A 24,197-nucleotide genomic window follows, 5' to 3' on the forward strand; every position below is an offset into this window, starting at 1 on the left:
CGTATAGGCCTCTACAAAGAGCCACGTTTCAATGCTTTTCGAAAGAGCATAATAGAAGATTGTCCTGCCAATTCAGGGGAAAGAGTGTTCCACAGCCTAGGAACCAGGGAGGAGAAGGCTCTCCCTCCCCACCTTACTTTGCAAAACCGAGGTACTGACAGAAGGTTTTTATTAGAAGAGCGGAGAGCTCTACTGGGCGAGTAAGGGTGTAAGAGGGACCTAATGCCCTCTGAGCCTGAGCCATGCAGGGCCCCATGGGCAAAACAAAGGATCTTAAACGAGATCCTAGACTGGATGGGCAGCCAATGCAGGTTCTTCCTGGCCAAGGAGGCTGAAGAGAGTCTAGGAAGATTAAGAACCAACCTGGCCTCAGTATTTTACACTATCTGTAAGCGCTGAATAAGATTCTTATTGACGCCTGAGTAAAGCGCATTGCAGTAATCCAGTCTCGAGGAGACGAGAGCCACAGTGACCTGCTTCAGGAGAGAGGCAGTGTGCAATCTTTCTCAAGATCCTGATGATACCACAGCAGGTGGAAACAGTCCTACTGACCTGACAGTCGAAGGAGAGCGTGGTATCTATCAGCACACCCAGAGTCCTGGCAGATTGGGAGGGAAGGGGACACACCCCGAGGGACGGAGGCCACCAGTCACTTGACCGGATGTCCTGGTTACCCCCGAAGATCAGAATCTCAGTCTTCTCTCCGTTTAACTTCAGGGAGTTCTGAATCATCCATTGAGAGACTGCATCCATGCAGTTCCTGAAGTTAAGAGCGGAGGTACTCACCGATTGAGAGAGAGAGACCATGATTTGGGTGTCGTCAGCGTATGACAACACCTCTAACCCAAAAGATCTTACTAACCTGGCAAGTGGGGCCACAAAGATGTTAAAAAGTGTGGGGCTTAGGGAAGATCCCTGGGGGACCCCACACTGCACAGGTTTGGAGGGGGAGAGGAATTCGCCCAGCTTCACCCTCTGTTCTCTTTGATTAAGGACGGAGGTCAAGAGGCTTAAGGCTGAGTCTCCAACTCCAATCTCCCTGAGACGTGCGACCAAGACACCGAAACTGTGGGTAAATAAGCTTCCATTCAATTAATGTTTATATGAATTCAGCCCTGCGTTCTTCAGTACTCTCCTGGAATCACGGGTGGAGATCCCGACCAGCTCTGTAAGCTGCCCGCCATGTTCCCATACCGATCATTTATATTTTTGTACTCTTATGCATGTATGCTATTCATCATCTAGAAACAATAAAGGCACTGACCATTCATTTCTTTTGACTAAAGCTGAAGACGAATTAGGCAAATATATTTATGAATGTACTTTTGAAAAATGCAAGGAAAATAAAATTGAAATTCAGTTGAGTAGACAAATGGTTCGAGATCTGCTGTAGGTTTTGCACCTAGAGGTGCAAAATAGAGAAGACTGTAAACTCATTTTTTTATTTTATGATGATTCAGTACAGTGTAAACAAATGCCATGTTTAGTAACACACAGTAATTTTGCATGTCCATGTTATACTAAAGTATTTGAGTTCTCTCGCTTCTGGCATGCACAGGCCCCATTTTCATGCATGGCAAAGCAAAGCAAGAATTCTCATTTAAGTTAACTCAGCATCTGAGCTTTTCACTGTTTATATTTCCTCAATATATTTTTGCACTATTCTCATGAGAAAACCCTGCTTCTGAAAGCTGCCCCACGCAGTGAGAAAGCTGCTGCTCGAGTAGAACATCTACTGTAGTGGCAGAAAAAAGCAGTACTCTCAGGTGCGCTGCGTGCTGCCGTTCGCGCTGATTTTACAGCACAGGAAATGCTCTCGGTGCTGAAAATCAGCATGAGCAGAGCGACATGCCACACCTCCACCGCTCACAGAGTCTTGCTGAGTTTTTGGGTAACTCTGCGGAACAAAACTCTGCGATTTCCGCCCATACCTAATGCTGAATTTCTTCGTGAGGCATAGCTCCTCTGGACTGCGATATCATTATTTTTTGCTCAAGAACATTTTTTAGACTTCATGTAGGCTCCAGAGCTGCCATTTGTCTTTAACACTTTGTCAGAGCCTGATGCTGAAAAAGAAGCATTGGTCCTCAAATAATGAGTGCTGATTCTGACCACCTGCAACCACCAACAAAATTAAGCAGTTTTTATTTCATAAAGCCATGGATAGGAGTCTGCTGGGGGAAAGGAAGATGGTGGTTCGTAACCGCTGTTGAGAGTCTGTAACCGCGGTTGCTCCCGCTCCCGTTTCTGATGATGCTACAAAGGAGCATTTGATTATACTCTGGGAGGGATTATTTGGAGCGAAATAGATGCTAATCACAGCCTACCACCCTTTTCGACTTCTTCAGGCAGCGTGGTGGGTCTTGAGTGCGGCAAGTCGAGACTGATACAGCGGTTGCCCAGTGACACATATACGGAGACTGCAAAGCTTACGTTGTCCGGGGACGAATATGGCTCAACGTACACCCACTACCGTACCCACCCCGGCTTCACTTGAGAATAAAGGAAATAAACTTACCGAGACGATCGCCAAGACGATTGGACGCTGTGTTGTTATGGATGGGAAAGTAGCTTCCCAGCTGGGAAAACCTGTGCTTAAACTCTTCCAGACCGATAAAGTGGCAGGCATTATCCAGACGTGTGCTGCTCCTCCCCTGGAACAGACTATGGCGGCGGCTTTGATGGAAGCTGTGCAGACGGAACGAGACAATGTTACAGTCTCCTTTGCAGACCAGAGTGATGGATTGGAGAATGCTGCGCTGATACAAGGTAACACTTCAATTTTGCAAACAGGCTGTGGATTAAAAGGAGTGAGTTGCTTGGTTGATAGAGATATTGATTTGTGTAGTCCTTCTGCAGAATCGGATATAATTGTTGCCCAAACAGAAACAATAATTACGGCTCCAAGCACTGACAGGGTAATGTGCGGTAGCCCAGGAGTTACCGCAAATGGACAAAGTAATGAACACTCTGTTATAAAGATGATGGATGTCAATCAAACAGCTGATGACAGTGGAGCTGTTAATAGAGCTAATGGAGCATTGGAGTGTGGCAATAATGAAAGCGGTGAGGATTATATGAACCAGTAAATGGGGAAGATTGCTATATAGAAACACCGGTAACAGATTCTCAGGCTCCTGATCAGGACACTGACTCAATAGAATACGATGCTGCTAACAAGGACTCATTAATTGGTACTCCTTCTTTCTTTGCTCCAGCTGCAATAAATACAATAGATATTGTGTGCCCTGCAATCAGTCCTGCAAGCAATCCTGCGAGCAATCTAGACAATATTCGAACAGAATGTGCGCAGAAACACAAACAGATGGATGCGGGTAGCTGGCTCAATAAGGGGGCAAAACCAAAAAAGAAACAGAAGGCTAAAGAGCAGTCTATAATCCACTCTAATACGCTAAAACTATCAGAAACTGCTGGTCATACCACTAAAGTTAGCCCTCTCCGAAAATGGGTCACTGCTAAAGGGGATGTTGAAGCTATTATATCAAGGCTATATGGCTCATCATCTAGCAGTGACTTGCAAACATCTGTCATTATAAGCCCGGAAAGATGTCTGGCAGTCATTACATCCTCTTCAACCTGTTTACACCTATTATAGTGCGCCACACCGGCAATATTCCCGGATTGATATGTTTTTTGCCAATAATGCTATTCTTAATATAGCTAAATGCGGAGAGCGTTCCAAGATAGTTTCAGACCATAATCCCTTATTGTTGGAACTTGCGTTTAGCTCATCTACTAAATTAACACGCAAATTCTCGTTCCCTCGCTATTTGCTGATGGATATAGAGTTTCAAGCTTTTCTGAAAAACAGTATTAGTAATTTTCTTCTAGATAACGAAGGCTCTGCTTCTCTTTTCTCTATCTGGGATTCACTTGAAGCCTACATAAGAATAAATTTTTTGAGTAAATCATCTATTCAGGAGTGTGACTTAAGTTGATTTCTGAATATCAAGGAGAGAGGTAGGGAGAGCATCTGACACTCTTGTTCCCCGGTCAATTGTCAATAAACAAAAGAAGAGTGTCTGGGAGAAAAAAGAACCATTCTTGGAGCACAATAACAACCACACTAGGATGTTTAGGAAGGCCCTCACTCACCACCTAGTGATGACATGCTTCATCATCGGGCCCCACCAAAGAGACCGAATGTCTCTTTGGTGTGCTGCAACGCCAGGATTACTGCGGAGCTGGTTGGTGAGTTTAGGGCGTGTTGAGTGAAAATGAAGAATTAGTGAGTGATGAGGGTATTTTAAAATTGTCAGTAGTGTATCTGAAGCGATTTTATTAAATGATCACTAAAGACAAAAAGTATAAAATATATGTGAGGAACCAGTCCACTTTTAATTGAATGGTGGGATCCTAGAGAGTAGTCAACATGTTTCTTGCCATCGAAACGGTGTCAATTTACCCGGCAATTCTTCAGGACTGGGTGTGATAAACCCTGGCGGTATGGGCACTCTAAGGCCCACCCTTACCTAGGGGCGTGAGATATGAAAATTATAAAAATGAAAAAGTGCAAAAATAATTGGGAATATTAGGTTAATTCCTAATTACTCCTGGTTTAGGAGGCTTCTACTGATCGTTTCTGCACTTTTAAGGTGTTAAGAATAAACACCATGGGTCTCAGGAGGGCGGTGGGAGCGTATTCGGCACACCGCCCTCGTCGGGGTCCGGTACGAGGGCGACGTAGGTACACCACGGGTGCCGAGCATCGAGGGCGGTGTGCCGAATACGCTCCCACCCCCCTCCTGAGACCCATGGTGTTTATTCTTAACACCTTAAAAGTGCAGAAACGATCAGTAGAAGCCTCCTAAACCAGGAGTAATTAGGAATTAACCTAATATTCCTAATTTTTTTTGCACTTTTTTCATTTTTATAATTTTCATATCTCACGCCCCTAGGTAAGGGTGGGCCTTAGAGTGCCCATACCGCCAGGGTTTATCACACCCAGTCCTGAAGAATTGCCGGGTAAATTGACACCGTTTCGATGGCAAGAAACATGTTGACTACTCTCTAGGATCCCACCATTCAATTAAAAGTGGACTGGATCCTCACATATATTTTATACTTTTTGTCTTTAGTGATCATTTAATAAAATCGCTTCAGATACACTACTGACAATTTTAAAATACCCTCATCACTCACTAATTCTTCATTTTCACTCAACACGCCCTAAACTCACCAACCAGCTCTGCAGTAATCCTGGCGTTGCAGCACACCAAAGAGACATTCGGTCTCTTTGGTGGGGCCCGATGATGAAGCATGTCATCACTAGGTGGTGAGTGAGGGCCTTCCTAAACATCCTAGTGTGGTTGTTATTGTGCTCCAAGAATGGTTCTTTTTTCTCCCAGACACTCTTCTTTTGTTTATTGTTAAGTTGATTTCTGTCTGTTTTCCTCCGCTCTTTCCCATCGCGCCAGGATACTCCCAAGTAATAGAGCACGCTATAAAATGGTTCATACATACATACATACATTGCCTTTAGTTTTATAGGGCGTTGCAATATTAGAAAAATTATTGTTTTGCTGAAATGTCTTTACTTATTTAGGGCAATACCTCTGCGAGTCCCGAATTATTTTTTCAAAAAACTTGAGGGGGCTATTAGCAGTTTTGTTTGGAGTTATAAACAATTGAGACGTGCTATAAGATATTGAAAACTTCCTTACAGATATGGAGGATTTCAGTTACCTGATTTTAAACTATACTTCTGAGCCACTTTCATTGGTTGCTTACGAGATCGTCTGTCTCCCAGTAGACAACATTGTTGTTATAGTCTCGCTATTGGTAGTGAAAGTGTTATGTTTTTATATAGGATTAATGATCCCAACTATTTGGAAAGAGTATGGTTTAATACTCTTAAGGATATAGTGTATAATGGTGTGAGATCAGTGCTAAATGCTCTTTGCCTTTGATGCATCTTTGCATGCCGTTATGGTATAACCCTATACTTCCGGCAATTTTTCATGATATGCAAGCTAAATCTTGGAACAGACAGGGTACTAGTCAACTATGCCATTTATACAATACCACTGGGTTTCGTACATTCTCAGATCTACAGATTATATCCGGTATCCCTAGGAATATGTTCTAAAAATATCTTCAGCTTAGAGACTGTTTATGGGGACATATAGATATATAGACAACCTATGTGATCAGACTTATTGACTTATCTACACTCGGAGGCAAAACTGACTATTAGCAGGGCATATCATCTATTCTCTCAATCTTGGGAGAATGATAGTTTAAAGTTAGCATCAAAATGGAGTGTGCTATTGGGACAGGATATTAGTCCTGAAGATATTGAACAGGCTTTAGAGACTCTACATGCTGCGGTATATTCTGTTAACCAAAAGTTAAAACAGTTTAAAACAGTATGCATGCTTTGCTATACTCCAGAACGAATAGCTAGATGGATAGATCCTAACGGTTTAAATCTGAATGAAAAATGCAAGTGTTTAAAATGTGGATTGGTTGCTGCAGATAGCTTGCATATGTTCATCATCTGTCCAGGTCTGTCTGCTTCTTGGAAAGATGTCCTGCATATAATAGCTGATCGTTGAAAGATTAATGTACAATTGACGGAAAAAGAGCTTATGCTTGGCTTTAAAACAGATGCGGTTTTAGGATTAAGATCCTTTCTATCGATTACTGTAACAAGAGCATGACTATGCATTGCCCGCGCTGGGATAGCTAAGACACCACCTAGGACTCTGGAATGGTGGGCAATGCTGAGGGAGAACTTCGAAAGGGAGATGGCTATAGCTAAGAGCAGGGGTGCCCGCTCTGGAAAGAAGTTTCATAGAACTTGGGGGCCTATGTTAAAATTAGAATTGTAAAAGCGTTGGGTATCAATGTATTTCTTAATATTTCTCTTTTCTCTGTACTTTATTTTTTCTTTCTTGGCTCTTTTCTATACGTTTATTTACTCAATGTATATATATTGATTTTTTCTCTTGATGTATGGCTAATATGTTTACTCCTTGAGATAAATACATTTAAAAAAAAGGGTTTGAGTCTGCTAAACCCAAATACAGCCTCAGCCAATATCATTGGCTAAACTTAGGTACCTTTACAGTTTCATTAGTCGTATTGCATGCATTTTAGTTATTCACAGAATCAGTTTATAGCACATAGCAAGACAGCATTTAGATTTTAGTCTGTTGGACTTTCTTTGGCTCCCAATATTTCATGGATAATGTACATTGTGGGTATAGAGTTTCTTGTTGTGCCTTAAAATGTAACATATACCTTCAATACAACCGGATATACTTTGCAGCTCCAAATCGCAGCATGCGTTTCGGATGAATTATCCTAAAACATTTTTGCAATTTCTGTCGAAGGAAATAACTTTCTTTTTCACTTGCATAAAATAGAAGTATTAAAAATTAGAGTGTGATTTGATGGCTTGTCTAAATATATATCCAGCTATTCACAGAGAAAAATAGTTATTCAAAAAGTTGGAAAACAAAAAAACATTTATTAAATGATGTTTCATTTTCACGTATTTGAACCCAGAATATATTTTGGCGTATTTTAAATCCTACTCTACATTACAATATTTTTGTTATAGGAACACATGGTTAGCAATAGTTTTGCAAAAGGTGATGCCTAATATTGGTGTCATAGTTAGTTATTTTATAGGAAACACAGAAATAACAGCTTTTAGTTGTGATCAGATTCCTCATAAAAGCAAAACACAACATAGTAGCTACAACATTGGCCATAATTTTAGGTGAAACAGTTCAAATTGGAAAACATAACTCAGAAAAGGTAGAGTTTTAAGAGAATGTGTACATTTTAAAATGGTCTTAGTTGCAAGCAATGAAAATAAATCTTATATCTACAAGAAGAGCATTTTCATTTTATGTTTCTCTCCTGATGACGGCTGTCCATATCAGAGGTCAATTTTTCAGCCTGATGTATGCCTGGAGATCCCATGTAAAAATGTCGCATTTTCATCATATCTTATTCATGAGGCTGTCCACCATCCCTGGGGACAAACTTGAGGACGATGGGCTTGATGGGTCTCAAAACACCTTTTGGGTCAAATTCCAGAGGAATCTTGGGGGAAACCAAAATGAGAACTTACTATCAGAGCAGAAGCATGGAGGAAGCAGGCAAAAAAGAAAATAAAGCCTTAATGAAATACATTTACCAAACCAAAAATGTGACCCTTTCATTAATTTCTCTCCAGATCAATTATTGTACCCTGATTTATGCAAGTGGACCCTCATCCTGCAACAATAACCTTTGAAATATTTATCTTAAGCCTATTATAAAGCAACGCCTTTTTTCTAATTAGCAGTAGACCTGTGGTGAAATGTGGCCATTCCTCACTTTCTTTTACACTAGACCAAAACATCAAAAATCTGAATTCTTACTAGAGATATATTTGTAATGGTGGCTATGGAAAGCGTTTGTTGGAGTGCAGATATACACAGAGGAGGCAGTATATGGCTCTAAGGTCTCATTGTTAATTGATTGGCAATGTCTATCAAATTCCTTAAATACACATTTTCAGCCATTCTTTTTTACGTGAAAAGTCTGTTTGTAATTCAGTTAGATAGTTATATGTAATCCAACTAGATGCAAATTTAAATCGCCCAATTAAGTGATGTGCAGTAAATATGCTGACAAAGGTATCCTCAGAGAAAAATGTTTTGGCCCATCTTTGCAAAAGTTTCAAAGTAGCTGCAACAAGGAAATTAAATTTTAACTTGTAGATGGGCTACAGTTTTTTTGATATTTTGATTCAGAACTATCAGTAAATTGTACACCAATTCTCTATCAGTAATACCCAAGACCCTGAGCACACACTAGATCCTATCACATTAAAGTAGACAATAAAATATAATTATTAAGAGATGTGGGACATGGTGCAATTGTGCAGATACTTCAAAGTGTATTTCTACTCTCAATCACAGTGGGCTTAAGCAACAACCTTAATCTATGGTTTAAATTGTGCATACAACAAAGCCCTCAAAGTAGAAGTGCACATAACTGTCTCTTAATAATTGTGACATTGATAATACAACAATTAAGTGCATTTTTTAAATAAATATGTTGAGTTGCTGTGGAAATACTGGACATGGATTCATAGGCTGGTCCAGACAGTGAAATTTGGGTTTCCGCTCAGCGTAACTGATTCATGAATTTGGTAACGGTTTGGATACAACAGTCGTTGTTTATTATATTTTATAGCCCTGAAGAAGTCGTGGGGAACTTCCTGTAGGACGTAACGTGTTGGCAGGGCAAAATAAAGAAAATAAAGAACACAGAGAGGAACCTTTGTGCGTTATATTGTGTACTCTAATGTGATAAGATCCAGCCTGTGCTCAGGGTCTTGGTTACTATATGTCAAAGATCCTTCAGATCTGTATCTAAGGAGGTAGGTTGATTCCTCTTTCCCAAGGAGCACAGCAATACACATTGTGGTCTGTTGTACAAACTCGTGAATAGTGAGCACCAGGAATTACCCCGGTAGATTGTCATCCAATTTTGAATAGGCTCTATCAGTAATATTTGGTTCTGACTCCATTTTTCCCTCAAACGTATTTTGTCAACAGAAATATTTTCAAAGATTTTCTCCTCCTACATGAGACACCAAAGTTCTTCCGTACCAAACACACCCACCTAAGGAGGCAAGTGCGAAAAGCCTTTCTTACCTCAATACAAATAATAGGTGGTGGTAGAAGAATCAACTGGTTGGTTGTATCGATTACTGAAATTAGCATATGTATCAATAACTGGATGTATCTACCTAAATAAACCATATTTGAGACATTACTGTTTCCGTAGGAGTCATTTGGCTCCATTGCTGTACTTAAATCTTAGTGAATATTTTTTAAATCACATTTCGTGTAAATATGGTAAGATATGAGAACATAATTCTGGTCTAATACCTTGTCTACAAAAAAGTTTATTTAAGCATCATGCTAGGATGCCAAGATAACCGTATTGGAGCAACTATTCGTTTTGTTCAAAGCCCATGGTTTATTAAATCAGAAAATGCTTCACGAGAACTCAAGAATAGACCAGGAAGGCACATCCCCCCTATTGCATTATAAATAGCGACTTACTAATTATTAAATGCAATCATTGTGCAGTGATCTGCAGTACAGATCAGAGGATGATAATGTGTCGGTAGATTTGTGAATCATTCAGTAGAATGTGTTAAATTGTGTCTCCTTAAATTGCATGGCTGGTGTAAATTGCCAAGGGTCTGGACATTTGCAGTTGCTGCAGATGATCACACTGAGGTCGTGTTTTCTTAATCTTTACACTTTATATATATAGTGGTGGACTGTAACAGATTATAGTTATGCTAAGCAGTGAAAGGGATCAGGATCCTTTCCTGTACGTAAGGACATGTGACCATTAAGCAAGCATTTTATTAACTTTTGAGACTCTCCTCTATGTTTAATTGATTAAATGTCTAATTTCTTTCTTAAATCTTGGATTACAATTTGTGCTTCAGAATTACATAGACTCTGCAACAGTTGTTTTGACAGCTCTACTACCAATTATTCCTGTTGGGCCAAGGATCAATTAACACCAACCAACTGGTATGGCAGGAGTTCAGTAGAACTCTAAAGATCTAGGGGTTTGAGACAGGAAGTTAGATGGGCAGATGTCACTATCAACAACCAAATATTTTTACCTATGTTTAGGAAAATTTGAAGAGACTCTATTGGCACAACGTGAGACATTAAAATAAAAGACACAAAAGTAAAGATAAAAATTCATTGCAACTCAAAAACATATCGTAAAGTCAGGGTATAGTTTTGTTGCTCACCGGTGTCTCTTCGCAAGTCTGAAACGAAAAGGTCTGCAGAAGGACAGTCACGGCCACTTTCATGATGAGAAGGGCAAACCTCATTCCTATACAGTTCCTGGGCCCAGCTCCAAAGGGTAGGAAAGTGTAAGGTTCCTGAGTTTCTTTGTTCTCTTTATTGAACCTGAATATGATTAGAGATCATAGACAAGTAGAGGATCATGAGAAGATTTTAACTCATCACATTTGCTTCCTTCATTTGAAATCACTTTACCCATTATAAAGGTCTTAGTTGTCTCGGTTCTATAAATAGGCCAATAACGGTTACATCTATTTACTTGAACGTTATGCATCTGAAACACATTGCTTCAAAGGCAGGGTAAAAATCTATTGAATTATTTTACACAGAATTTATGCATTAAAGAAAGTATGAGCTGTAGGCAGGGTTATCTACATGGGAGGTGTCACATGTTTACACCAGTGAAACAAATTCTAAGTTACAAATATCAATTTAAAAAAACAAATACATTGACACTTAAAATAAAAAAGGAAATGTTTATGCAGAATTAGGTTGAGTAGGAGTAAAGTTAACTGAAACAAAGATGAACGCAAATGTAGCATCGTAGGGTTGGTTTTCCACATTATAGAGGGACATCAAGACTACCCTGAGTCCCTAATATGTGCCACAATAGCACTCTCTTTCAGATATTAGGCATAACTTGAAGACCTGTAATTTTGTATTATCCACTAATATTGCATTTTATGTCATATGTCATGAACCTTTATTCTTATACACCTAAGGCCTAAAGCAGCTGAAGTATAGAAAAGGGCCAAAATGATATCACAGAAAATGACAGCTCTAGTTTTTCACTGTATTCTGTACCTTGGTATGAGCACCGGCATGCCAGTGGGTCCCTAGCACATGATTTCTGTGACCCCATACATTGTTCCACTTTGTTGTAACTATCATATATTTTCCATTCTAGGTATTCCTTTCTCTGTGGTGTCTTTTGTGAGTGAGTGGGTGTTAAGGAGCATGCAAGTGTAGAGTGTTGTGTGGGTGGTTGCAGGACTGTGCGAGTGTGAGCGAGTGAGGTGTTGGGTATAGGTAAGAGCCTGAAACTTGCAAGAAGTGCAGGAGAATGCGCTCTCTGTTTTGTATGGTGAGGCACCTTCATGTGGAGTAGCAGCCCGCAGTTTAGGGCGTGAAGGGTTGCAACATTGTAGAAGAGGGAGGGTAGAGGACCAAAGTTCCTGGCACTGTGCATACTGGGCGGATGTGCACACAAGGGCTTGCCTTTCAAGCACTTGTGACGCCCCCACACCGTGGCAGCCATTAAGAAGGTCCTCGGAGGGAAGAGGAGTGATGTCACTTCCTGTGCAGGTGAATTATGGGAAATCTAGTGTTGTCACTTCCTATGTAGATGAATGATGTAAAGGGTCTGCCGACTTTGGAACACAGACACAGCTGCTGCTGTTTCTTGCTGAACATTGGTTCTACTGTTCACAAAAGGTATGCTGGTGTAAACCAGCTATGAAACTCGAAGTAGGCCTCTTTTACTGCTATGTTTAGCTTAATTAGCTGAGAGAAAGGAGGGGTCGGGTGCTTTATATATAAAGGAAGCTTTATGATACCATCATAATGTTACAATAATTTGTATTATTCTGCCTCTTGATAAATATATTTGTCATTACCTTGTAAATGTTTATACCTGTAACTATTCCGATTGTGATGAAAGTGGGTTTGAATTCCACTAACTATCCCATTAAAATATCACAGGACTGATCGTTACCCAGAGTGTATCTCATTCAAATATTGGTCAGTGGGTTGTGAAGAGATTGCTGTCCACCAGGTGTTCTTTCTCAGTTGGTATCTTGATTAAGTCCTTTGTGCGGGAGGGTCTGAAAACCCATTTTCAGACAGTGTTCTGGACAGATATCCAGAAAATGAAAAGACTATTAGGATGGTGACCAGGGGAAGACAAAGCAATCATCTAGGGTAAGTAATTCCTCCTCTAAGTCTCACAATAAATGGGACAGTACATGTTTGTCAATAATATCACCTTGCACAGCCATTGGCTGAATTTACATGGTCTCAGATCTCTGGGACAGACTGGTTTCCTTACAAGAGCTCATCCAACTCCTGCAAACTTTTCCCTCTCCAAATTACAGCACTACTACACAGTCACATCAACTGCTCATGCCCAGTGATGATGCCATGATGATGTCACTTTGCTTTAATCCAGTTGGGCACAAACCCAGGAATTAATGATCCTGGTGGGAGCATTTTATCTCTCTGTCTTAAAAAGCAAGTTGCAACAGATTCTAACTTTGATGTGGAAATAACTTCCATGCAGGACCAGGGAACACATCCATTTTTTTAGGCATTGGGAGATTAAGTGATTTTCCCAGAATCAAAGGATGTTGAGTATCCCTGCTGAGACTCGAACGTGGTTTCCTAGCTTTGAGGTCGACCATTCTAGCCTCAGGCCTAAATAGCCAAAGTATAACCTAATGTATTTTTCTATTGTTTTACATTGGAATCTGCTTTTTATGATAATCTGACTTTAGATCCCAGGCCTGGATCCAAACTGCAGACTTGGTATCAATGCATCAAGATCTAGAGGTCGATTACGATGCCGTAGTTAATGGTTCAGACCCTCGGTTAGAGCCGTTCTTACGGCATCATAATCAGCTGTTCGGATTCATTTCCGACCCACCTACTTGGATGGATTCGGTCAGAAAGGAATCCGAACTGGATTTTCGAATGGCTTCCGACGGGCTCGGAGAGAGCCCGTCTGCCTTTCGGAAAACCTCCAGTAACCTCCACGCGGCTATTTCAGCCCGAGGGATTACAATGTCGGATTCCTAAAGCCTTTCTGTGCTGGCCTTTCCGACACAGAAAGGCTGCCGGAAGCAGACTTTGGGTGGCCCCAGCAGGGTCTCATGGGTGCACGGCCTCTGGTTGGAGGCCCCTGTGGATCCCTGCACCTGTGGCAGGCATCATGAGGTTCCTGCAACGGGTGTAGGGATGAACTGCACCTCTTCTCTTTAAACTGAGAGCATGCATTCTGGTCGGAATGCATGCTCAAATTGTAAAGAATAGGAATACGACCGAACAGTGTTAGGTTGCATCCTAATTGCTGGGTTGGGACCGGCGACAGGAGGTCTGTCGGTTCCAGTACCAAATTGATGTTGGATCCGTCCGACAGCAAAATCGAGCCCTTAGTGTTAATTCATTAAAAAAACTCTACCTGTAAATATTTCAGAATGACCAAAAACATTTCAAATTCTCCTTTTATATGCCTGAAGTTAGCATTTTTCAGTTATTGCTAGGTTGCACAGATCACAAACAGCTTTGTACAACACTGTGTTTTACACTGTTTGCGGTTCCCAATGGGTTCCAAGAGACCTGCCTCGTTAATATTCATGAAGGAGGTCGCAATTTGCGACCTATTGTGAATGTCCAGCACTCACTGGGATGGTGGCCTGCTGGCGTCAGCAGACACCCATGTCTGTGACTGCTTTTTAAATAAAAGTAGTTTTTTAATTTCGAAATGCAGCCCGTTTTCCATAAAGGAAAATTAGATGCATTTAAAAAAGAAAAATGAAAAGTTTCCTTTAAATTTTTTAAGGTCAGGCAGTGTTCCATTGGACCACTGCCTGCTCTTAAAAAATGCTGGCTCCCACATTCACAAAGAGGAAGGGCTCCCTTGTAGACCCATTTGTTATTGGTTACCACCTCCTTCAGAGAGTCTGTTATGTATGAATGTTTAGGCACTGCCTTCCGGTTGCAAAACAATCATACATGACTGTGAAACTCGTTATTAGGAAGGGACGCCCTTGGCATGTTCCTTCCTGATAGCGACTCGCAAAACCCAATTTGTGATTCGATAACAGCTTACCGAATTATAAATAGGGCTTTGTAAATTTATAAAGGCTTTTTTAGGTCTGTGAATTGGGACCTTTGTGAGCTGAAAAAAGCGTTGTACATCTGGCTCGTAGAGAGGAGAGTGTTTCTGGGTAAAGACAGGTGTGGATGGTAAGTTGTGGGTTATGTGGGGTTTGTGATATGAGAGGTAAGGGGTATTCTCTCAAATATAAAGGTCGAAGAAAAAAGGGTTGACTGCAGAGGCATTAGGTGAGCAGTAAGTAGGTGTCAAGAGGTGGAATGAGAGCAGTATGATCTTGTCCTTGTTACTTTGAGCATACAATAATGTTTTGGCTACTTTGAGTCTTGTTATAAGAAGGTAGAGGACTGATGTAGTATGATTCCATTTGCAATAACTGGTTGCAATTGGGCACTGCCATTTTGAAATGGAATATTATATTGCAAACAATCCTATATGCAAATAGGTAGGTTCGCAAAACACAGAATCACAGGAAGTGGCTGAACTACCTACCCAATTAATATTCATTGGCCAGGGCACAATTTGCAACCCCCTGTGATTGGCTGCAATCAGAAAGATAATGGCCTGTAATAAGAAGCAGACCTCCATATCTATGACTGCATTTCAAAATGGAAAACCTTTTTTCAAAGCAGCTCATGTGTCTTAGAAGAACGACGGGGTCCTAATAGGGCAACCTTCCCATTTGTGAATCAGTTACCACCCCTACTCTGGGGTCTGTAACTAATCAATGGTTATTGCCTGCAATTGTGGTTGTAAACCATGGATACATTCCTTTCCTAATTGGAAATAGGAGTGGGCACCTGTTTCATGCTCCATCCTATTTACAATTCTGGATGGCACGGAAAAGTACTTTTATGCATCAGAAATAATTTTGTGACTCAGAAAAGGCCTTTTATACATAAAGAAAAGGCCTTTTGCAGTAACAAACAGTGTGATTTTATGAATCACAGGGGTTGCAATTCCAAAAGGTCTTTGTACATGAAGCCCTAGGTTCTTATGCCCATGCTCCCATTTCCATGTTTTCTCTCTAATACTTCAGATACCTTTCAGGGTTGAATATCTCTGGTTCTGGCCAATACTCTGGGTCACGATGCATCACGTAGGCTGGTATCATCGCCACCACACCCTCTGGAATGGTTATTCCATTTATCTCAATGGTTTTCTTGCACATTCTCTCCAACCGTCCTCCAGGGGGGTAGAGCCGCAGGCTTTCATTGATGACCATGTCCAGGTATTCCATCTGCATCACTGCTTCATAAGTAGGAGGAGCCTGATATGGGGAGACAGGAAGAGCTCAGCATTAAAATATATCTTCGCAATATGTGAAGAACAAGGAAACATGCAGTTTACTGTATAAAGATGCGCTTATTCACTGAAAATGCCCCAAGGAGGCAGAGGAGGGTGGGATGAGGGAGGGGGATTGGGGTTGGGGGGGGAGGGCAGGGGGGTAGAAAACCTAATATAAGCAACTACTCCAATTTGACAATAAGACTGGTACAAAGTGTCATTGATATGGTAAAAGCAATAAAGCACATCCAAAAGTTTGAGAAGTTTAAGGCAGGTTCTTTTGTCCTAAGGAAATTCTCGACGAGAGTAAAATGGGGAAATTAGCAATCTGTACTTGGAATGTGGTTGGATTAAATGATACCAATAAGCGAGCCAGGTTAGATGAAATAATTAAACAAAATAAAGCTGATATAATCTGCATTCAAGAGACTCATCTACCCTGGGACAAGAGAGATTTATTTAAATTTAGAGGATATAATTTATTGGTCTGCTCCTTACAAACATCTAATACCCGTGGCGTAGCTATTTTAGCTAAGATAGCCCTGGGTGAAGCTAAACGTAAGACAGTGGATGCCCAAGGGAGGTGGGCAATTGCTGAGCTAGCAGTGGGACTAACTATTTGTACGGTATATGGGTCGAACCAGGACGATCCTTCTGTTTTTGAAATGCTTGAATTAAAACTTGCGTCCTGGCCAGGCTCATCTGTAATATGTGGTGATTTTAACATTTCACTAAGCCCCGCCTTTAGGAAACAACATCGGTATAAAGGTCGTAAGTCAAGAGTCTTTAAGGCGGTCAGCCAACTTAGAGACAGCCTTGATCTTGTGGATGTATGGGATTTTAAAAATCAGACAGATCCAGGGTATACATATTATTCACATCCCCATAATAAGTATGTCAGACTAGACTATGTATTAGTTACAAGAGATCTAATTAATCAGGCTGTAATACATAAATGGCCGAAACTAATCTCGGATCATAATGCACTATTTTGCTCTGTCAATCTAACTGGATTCAATAAACAGCGATCTAGTTGGAATTTTGACCGGAAACTCTTGGTTAATAATGAATATGTAATGTTTATTACTAAATGGGCGCAAAAATATTTCGAAATTAACCGACACAGCACCTCAAGGGGGGTCGTGTGGTATTGTTTCAAGGCCGCATTGAGGGGGGAAACAATTAGCTATGTGGCTAAGACTAAAAAACAACTTGATAATAAAAATCATTTGCTAATGACAGAATTAGCCAAAATTGAGGAGGATCATGTAGTATCAATAGATCGGGGAGAGGATGGGGCAGATACAATGAGATGGATGCTGTTATTAAAAACGGAGCCGAATAGCTGTCTTACACAGAAAGCAGCAGAAACCTACCAAACACATAGAAGAGATGTGTATGAGAATGGAGAGAGGTCTGGGAAACAGCTTGCCCTACGCACTAGACAAAAGATCTCCTATAACAGTATTAAGGCTATAAATTCAGAAGGAAATGTTTATACTGACCCAACAGACATAGCTAAAGTTTTCCAAAAATATTATAAGAAACTGTATCATGAAGACGAACCAATTAACAGTGCTGAAACAGGACTGTTTCTTCGGGAATTTTTAGCCGATACAGGATGGGACAAGACTTTACATAGTACAAGGAGGGAAGATCTTGAAAAAGAGATAACCCTAGCAGAAGTTCAGAGTGCTCTTTCTGATCTTGCCTCTGGAAAGGACGCCGGCCCAGATAAAATCCCCTTAGAACTCTATAAGATCCTGGGTACTGTAATTGCTCCACTCTTACTCAACCTCTTTATTGGCATACAGTGGAGTGGCCTTACGCCGAATTCATGGAAAGATACCAACATAATTTTCTTCTCAAAAAAAGGTAAACCAACGGACCTCCCATCATCTTATCGCCCAATCTCCTTGATAAACTCTGACTCCAAGCTGTACGCAAAGATCTTGGCTAACCGGCTGGGAGGGGTCATCGAACATCTGGTCTCCCCCTGGCAGCATGGCTTCATTCCTGGCAGATCTACCACCGATAACACTCGCAGAGTGATCGCACTCTTTTATGTCATGGCTGGGACTGGGGTCCGGATGTCGATGATCCTTCTCGATGCCGAGAAAGCCTTCGACAGGTTGTCATGGGAGTTTCTTTGGAGTAATTTGGGACAAAATGACTGTGGCCCTATATTTATTAAGGCTATTAAAGCTATGTACCAAAAACCAACAGCTAAGATTCAAGTCATGGGCATTGAATCTGAAATAGTCAGGATAACAAGAGGCACAAGGCAAGGCTGCCCATGCTCGCCGTTATTGTTCGCCCTATATATTAACCCTTTGATTGTTAAACTTTTGCAGACCCCCTTGATTAAATCAATTACCTCTGGTACTTTTGATACTAAAATACTCGCCTAAGCGGATGATGTGGCTGTACTAACATCTGACCCTTCTGAAGCAATCACTGAAATCGAGGCTATTACCATAATTTTGGAAGATATTCTGGGCACTCTCTGAATAAAGATAAAACCATCATTTTATGTATTGAGAATACAGATTTTAACGATCCCAGAAAAGCAGAAACTGCAGTATATCTTGGGGTCTGTATAAGTACAAAGGTTCAAGATATATGTAAAATAAACTACGAACCTTTACTATCTACAATAAAACAAGATTTAAGGCGGGTTAATAGCTTATACTTGTCAATAATTGGTAGAGCTAACTATCTTAAAATGAACATACTTCCCAAAATACTATATCTGTTTCGGGCAATACCTCTACTTATTGATGATAAATTACTAAAAAGTTTCGAATCTCAAATGGCTAAATACATGTGGCAGTACGGTAAAATTAGGAGGTCAATGAAATATTTATCATTACCACAGGAAAGGGGAGGTTTAGCCACTCCAAATATCATGCTCTACCTATGGGCCGCTCTCCTTCAACAAATGGTTCCGCTCTTTAATACTACTAACCAACTGGGGAACCCAGAAGATATAAGAATACCATCAATTTATGAGCTATCAATAGGGGTGAATGCCCGAGGGCTTTTACTTAGGCAACTAGAGCCTAGTTATTTAAAAAAAAACGAAATTTAAAGTGATCAACAATGCAGGCAAAATATGGGCGAGAATAGCGAAACATATGGAAATCCCCAAATTTACCGGGTATACACCCCTATGGCATTCCTCACTTTTACCTAAACAGGTTAATGATGCAGTTGCAAAAAAATGGGAAAATCTAGGAAATATTGCAAGTAGGGATTTTCTCGCTGGGGAATCTAGTACTCGTTTTTTGAGTCTTCAAAGAAATTTTAAAGTATCTAATTGTGATTATTTTAAATATATTCAACTAAATTTAATCTTGAGCCTGAAAAGACCTGAGATCATGGTAGATAAGATCCCTCTCCTAGAAACATTAAAGAATTGTATGTCTAAAATTCGAATTACACAAAAGAGCAGGCAAGGTCTGACAGTGGTGTGTAACCGCAATGGCGGCCGTGAGGCACTAGTGGTGAGCGCATGAGATAGAGGGTTGCAACAGTAGAAGCTCTATGTCACCAGCAGGACCAAATTAATTCCCATCAGACCACCCATATGGTGGAGTTGCGTCACATAGGAATCATATGATCATCCCGAACCGAATCTGACCATGTAGTGTCGATCGGGAGGGGACGTCAAAGGAATGTGGTCCTGTTGTGACCCCAAAAAGTATAAAGTGTGCAGTGCTCAGGGAAAGTGTGAGATAAAATTAACTACCAGGACACCCAAGAACATTACAATAGGGGTCCTAGTGTGAAAGATTAAAAACACGCCAAGTAGTACGACTACTCAGAGGCGCTGTGCAGTATGGTCGACATGTTTCAGCTAATAGAGCAGATGGCTCAGCTTTCTTCAGGACCTTTAAACAGGAAAACAGCTACTGCAACTACATGTGGAATGTATAAGTGAAAAATGTACTCATCCAGAGTCACATATAAACCAGGAACTGATATACTTAAAAGTCCACTGGAGGGAAGGAGAAGTGTCTTCTTCCTAACAAGAGAAAAAGAGAAAACACAAAAGACAGTGTGTCAAAAACCACCCTATCTCTCACGCACACCCATCATACACACACAGCGACCATGCAGACACACCTGCAGGAATAGATTCTATTCTGCATTTTAACAAGCATATTGTCTTGAATCACTCAGAGGCATTTCCTCTTGGTGATACTCACCCAGCTTTGTGTGGGTGATGGCCTCACCTCAACCCGGCAACCGCTCGGGAGTATGAGGCCCCGCTCTGTAGTATAGAAAAGGACACGGTAAGCACACAACTTTACGATGTCCTACCCAATAGTTCTATACAAATAACCAAACTGACGTGTGAAAGTACACAAGATGACGCCCTACACTGAACACCACAAAGATTCACAGGGGGTATATATATAACAGTAATATCACACACACTGTGATCCTTAACAACACGTAAAGTCCTGATATCTGTGTATATCTAAAGACAATTCCTTTAAAAGATGGTAGATGTCCTGATCCCAGCAGTGGGATATTGCAAGTTATACACGTGCTATATGCAAGAAGGGATTTGTGATGGCATTGTCCCTAAGACAGACCTAGTTAAGGCTGTTCAATTCACTCCATATATTCAAAAACAGGGTGCCCAAGACCTCCCATCAGTGAAAGAGGAATATTTTACACATAGAAATGGGGCCATGCCGGGTGTGGCTGAACTATCTCGTAGACCGGGGATATGCTGATCTCAATAGCAGTAAAAGAAAAGCTAAAAGGTCTGCCGGGTCTTACTTGACTTGATATTACACCAGGAAGAGTTTACTCACTACACTGGAAAAAAACGCAAACTGACTTACCTCTCCGTCGGTGCTCTCGCAGCAGACCCGAGCGGAAGTGGAGGTGCAGTATGCTGGAGACCTTTCTCCTTTTAAACGCGTGTGCAATTGGCCATAGAGTCAAGATTGCAAGCAACCGCTGTGGCTCGCGTTTCGGAAGCTGCTACCTTCTCGCGCATGCGCAAACGGAGAGAAACTCCATTCTATTGCGCATGCGTTAACCCATAGACTCGCCGGTCGGATGAAATCACTCTGGGACTAAAGACTATAAACGCGGGTGTTCTGTAAATATAACAGCAGATCCATTGTCAAGTTCATATAACTCGACGGGCGCAGAATTGAAATGGCACCGGATCGGTGGGTAATAAGATCCCGTGCTCCTATCAACCCGTGTCGTCATTGGGTAATAGAGCAAAACAAATAGCATCAATATCCCCATAGCGTGCAATTATTTTTTATATAGTTGCAGTTGGGAAGAGACAAGACCAGGTTTGTTTATAAAAGATAGCAACCCCAGGCCAAAAGTAAAGACAGCACAAGTCTCCAACCGTGTCATAAGTGGTGGGACATATTGATGACGTGGTACTTAATGACAATGTCTAGAAAGAAACCACTTATACAGTCAAAATCAGGGGCACAAAGGTGATAAAGGGTCGCCAAACTATACGCAGACCCTGTAGGGTACTAGAAGTTAATGTCTAGGGGTGTCAGTGGGGGCAGCCAAAGAGACAACAAACACACATCAGTTAGGTGAGCTAAGTGGTGCAAACACGGTTGGCACCATGAACAAAACGACCCGCAACTAACAAGCTGCACTCAATACTGACAAACAAAACAGGTGTGTGGAGGGTCGGGGGGAATATTTATTGACCTTCCTGCTCGCTCCCCTATGCCAAGATACAAATTACACAAAAGAGCAGGCAAGGTCTGACAGTGGTGTGTAACCGCAATGGCGGCCGTGAGGCACTAGTGGTGAGCGCATGAGATAGAGGGTTGCAACAGTAGAAGCTCTATGTCACCAGCAGGACCAAATTAATTCCCATCAGACCACCCATATGGTGGAGTTGCGTCACATAGGAATCATATGATCATCCCGAACCGAATCTGACCATGTAGTGTCGATCGGGAGGGGACGTCAAAGGAATGTGGTCCTGTTGTGACCCCAAAAAGTATAAAGTGTGCAGTGCTCAGGGAAAGTGTGAGATAAAATTAACTACCAGGACACCCAAGAACATTACAATAGGGGTCCTAGTGTGAAAGATTAAAAACACGCCAAGTAGTACGACTACTCAGAGGCGCTGTGCAGTATGGTCGACATGTTTCAGCTAATAGAGCAGATGGCTCAGCTTTCTTCAGGACCTGTTGCAACCCTCTATCTCATGCGCTCACCACTAGTGCCTCACGGCCGCCATTGCGGTTACACACCACTGTCAGACCTTGCCTGCTCTTTTGTGTAATTTGTATCTTGGCATAGGGGAGCGAGCAGGAAGGTCAATAAATATTCCCCCCGACCCTCCACACACCTGTTTTGTTTGTCAGTATTGAGTGCAGCTTGTTAGTTGCGGGTCGTTTTGTTCATGGTGCCAACCGTGTTTGCACCACTTAGCTCACCTAACTGATGTGTGTTTGTTGTCTCTTTGGCTGCCCCCACTGACACCCCTAGACATTAACTTCTAGTACCCTACAGGGTCTGCGTATAGTTTGGCGACCCTTTATCACCTTTGTGCCCCTGATTTTGACTGTATAAGTGGTTTCTTTCTAGACATTGTCATTAAGTACCACGTCATCAATATGTCCCACCACTTATGACACGGTTGGAGACTTGTGCTGTCTTTACTTTTGGCCTGGGGTTGCTATCTTTTATAAACAAACCTGGTCTTGTCTCTTCCCAACTGCAACTATATAAAAAATAATTGCACGCTATGGGGATATTGATGCTATTTGTTTTGCTCTATTACCCAATGACGACACGGGTTGATAGGAGCACGGGATCTTATTACCCACCGATCCGGTGCCATTTCAATTCTGCGCCCGTCGAGTTATATGAACTTGACAATGGATCTGCTGTTATATTTACAGAACACCCGCGTTTATAGTCTTTAGTCCCAGAGTGATTTCATCCGACCGGCGAGTCTATGGGTTAACGCATGCGCAATAGAATGGAGTTTCTCTCCGTTTGCGCATGCGCGAGAAGGTAGCAGCTTCCGAAACGCGAGCCACAGCGGTTGCTTGCAATCTTGACTCTATGGCCAATTGCACACGCGTTTAAAAGGAGAAAGGTCTCCAGCATACTGCACCTCCACTTCCGCTCGGGTCTGCTGCGAGAGCACCGACGGAGAGGTAAGTCAGTTTGCGTTTTTTTCCAGTGTAGTGAGTAAACTCTTCCTGGTGTAATATCAAGTCAAGTAAGACCCGGCAGACCTTTTAGCTTTTCTTTTACTGCTATTGAGACCAGCATATCCCCGGTCTACGAGATAGTTCAGCCACACCCGGCATGGCCCCATTTCTATGTGTAAAATATTCCTCTTTCACTGATGGGAGGTCTTGGGCACCCTGTTTTTGAATATATGGAGTGAATTGAACAGCCTTAACTAGGTCTGTCTTAGGGACAATGCCATCACAAATCCCTTCTTGCATATAGCACGTGTATAACTTGCAATATCCCACTGCTGGGATCAGGACATCTACCATCTTTTAAAGGAATTGTCTTTAGATATACACAGATATCAGGACTTTACGTGTTGTTAAGGATCACAGTGTGTGTGATATTACTGTTATATATATACCCCCTGTGAATCTTTGTGGTGTTCAGTGTAGGGCGTCATCTTGTGTACTTTCACACGTCAGTTTGGTTATTTGTATAGAACTATTGGGTAGGACATCGTAAAGTTGTGTGCTTACCGTGTCCTTTTCTATACTACAGAGCGGGGCCTCATACTCCCGAGCGGTTGCCGGGTTGAGGTGAGGCCATCACCCACACAAAGCTGGGTGAGTATCACCAAGAGGAAATGCCTCTGAGTGATTCAAGACAATATGCTTGTTAAAATGCAGAATAGAATCTATTCCTGCAGGTGTGTCTGCATGGTCGCTGTGTGTGTATGATGGGTGTGCGTGAGAGATAGGGTGGTTTTTGACACACTGTCTTTTGTGTTTTCTCTTTTTCTCTTGTTAGGAAGAAGACACTTCTCCTTCCCTCCAGTGGACTTTTAAGTATATCAGTTCCTGGTTTATATGTGACTCTGGATGAGTACATTTTTCACTTATACATTCCACATGTAGTTGCAGTAGCTGTTTTCCTGTTTAAAGGTCCTGAAGAAAGCTGAGCCATCTGCTCTATTAGCTGAAACATGTCGACCATACTGCACAGCG

At 41.6% G+C, this 24,197-nt stretch overlaps 1 protein-coding gene across 1 annotated transcript in view; it reads right to left on the minus strand.

Moving 5' to 3' along the window:
• Nucleotides 1-7,446: 7,446 nt before the first annotated feature.
• LOC147684817 (cytochrome P450 3A29-like) overlaps nt 7,447-24,197 on the minus strand; it is a 141,541-nt gene continuing 124,790 nt past the window's right edge. Inside the window, exons 11-13 of the mRNA XM_086940692.1 lie at nt 15,747-15,973; nt 10,814-10,976; nt 7,447-8,079 (exon numbers count right to left, since the gene is read on the minus strand). Coding sequence (XP_086796818.1) covers nt 7,984-8,079; nt 10,814-10,976; nt 15,747-15,973 — 486 coding nt within the window. The 3' untranslated portion in view covers nt 7,447-7,983. The remainder of the gene's footprint in view (nt 8,080-10,813; nt 10,977-15,746; nt 15,974-24,197) is intronic.

Source organism: Lissotriton vulgaris, chromosome 10 (assembly GCF_964263255.1).
Source record: "Lissotriton vulgaris chromosome 10, aLisVul1.2, whole genome shotgun sequence".
Lineage (NCBI taxonomy): Eukaryota > Metazoa > Chordata > Amphibia > Caudata > Salamandridae > Lissotriton > Lissotriton vulgaris.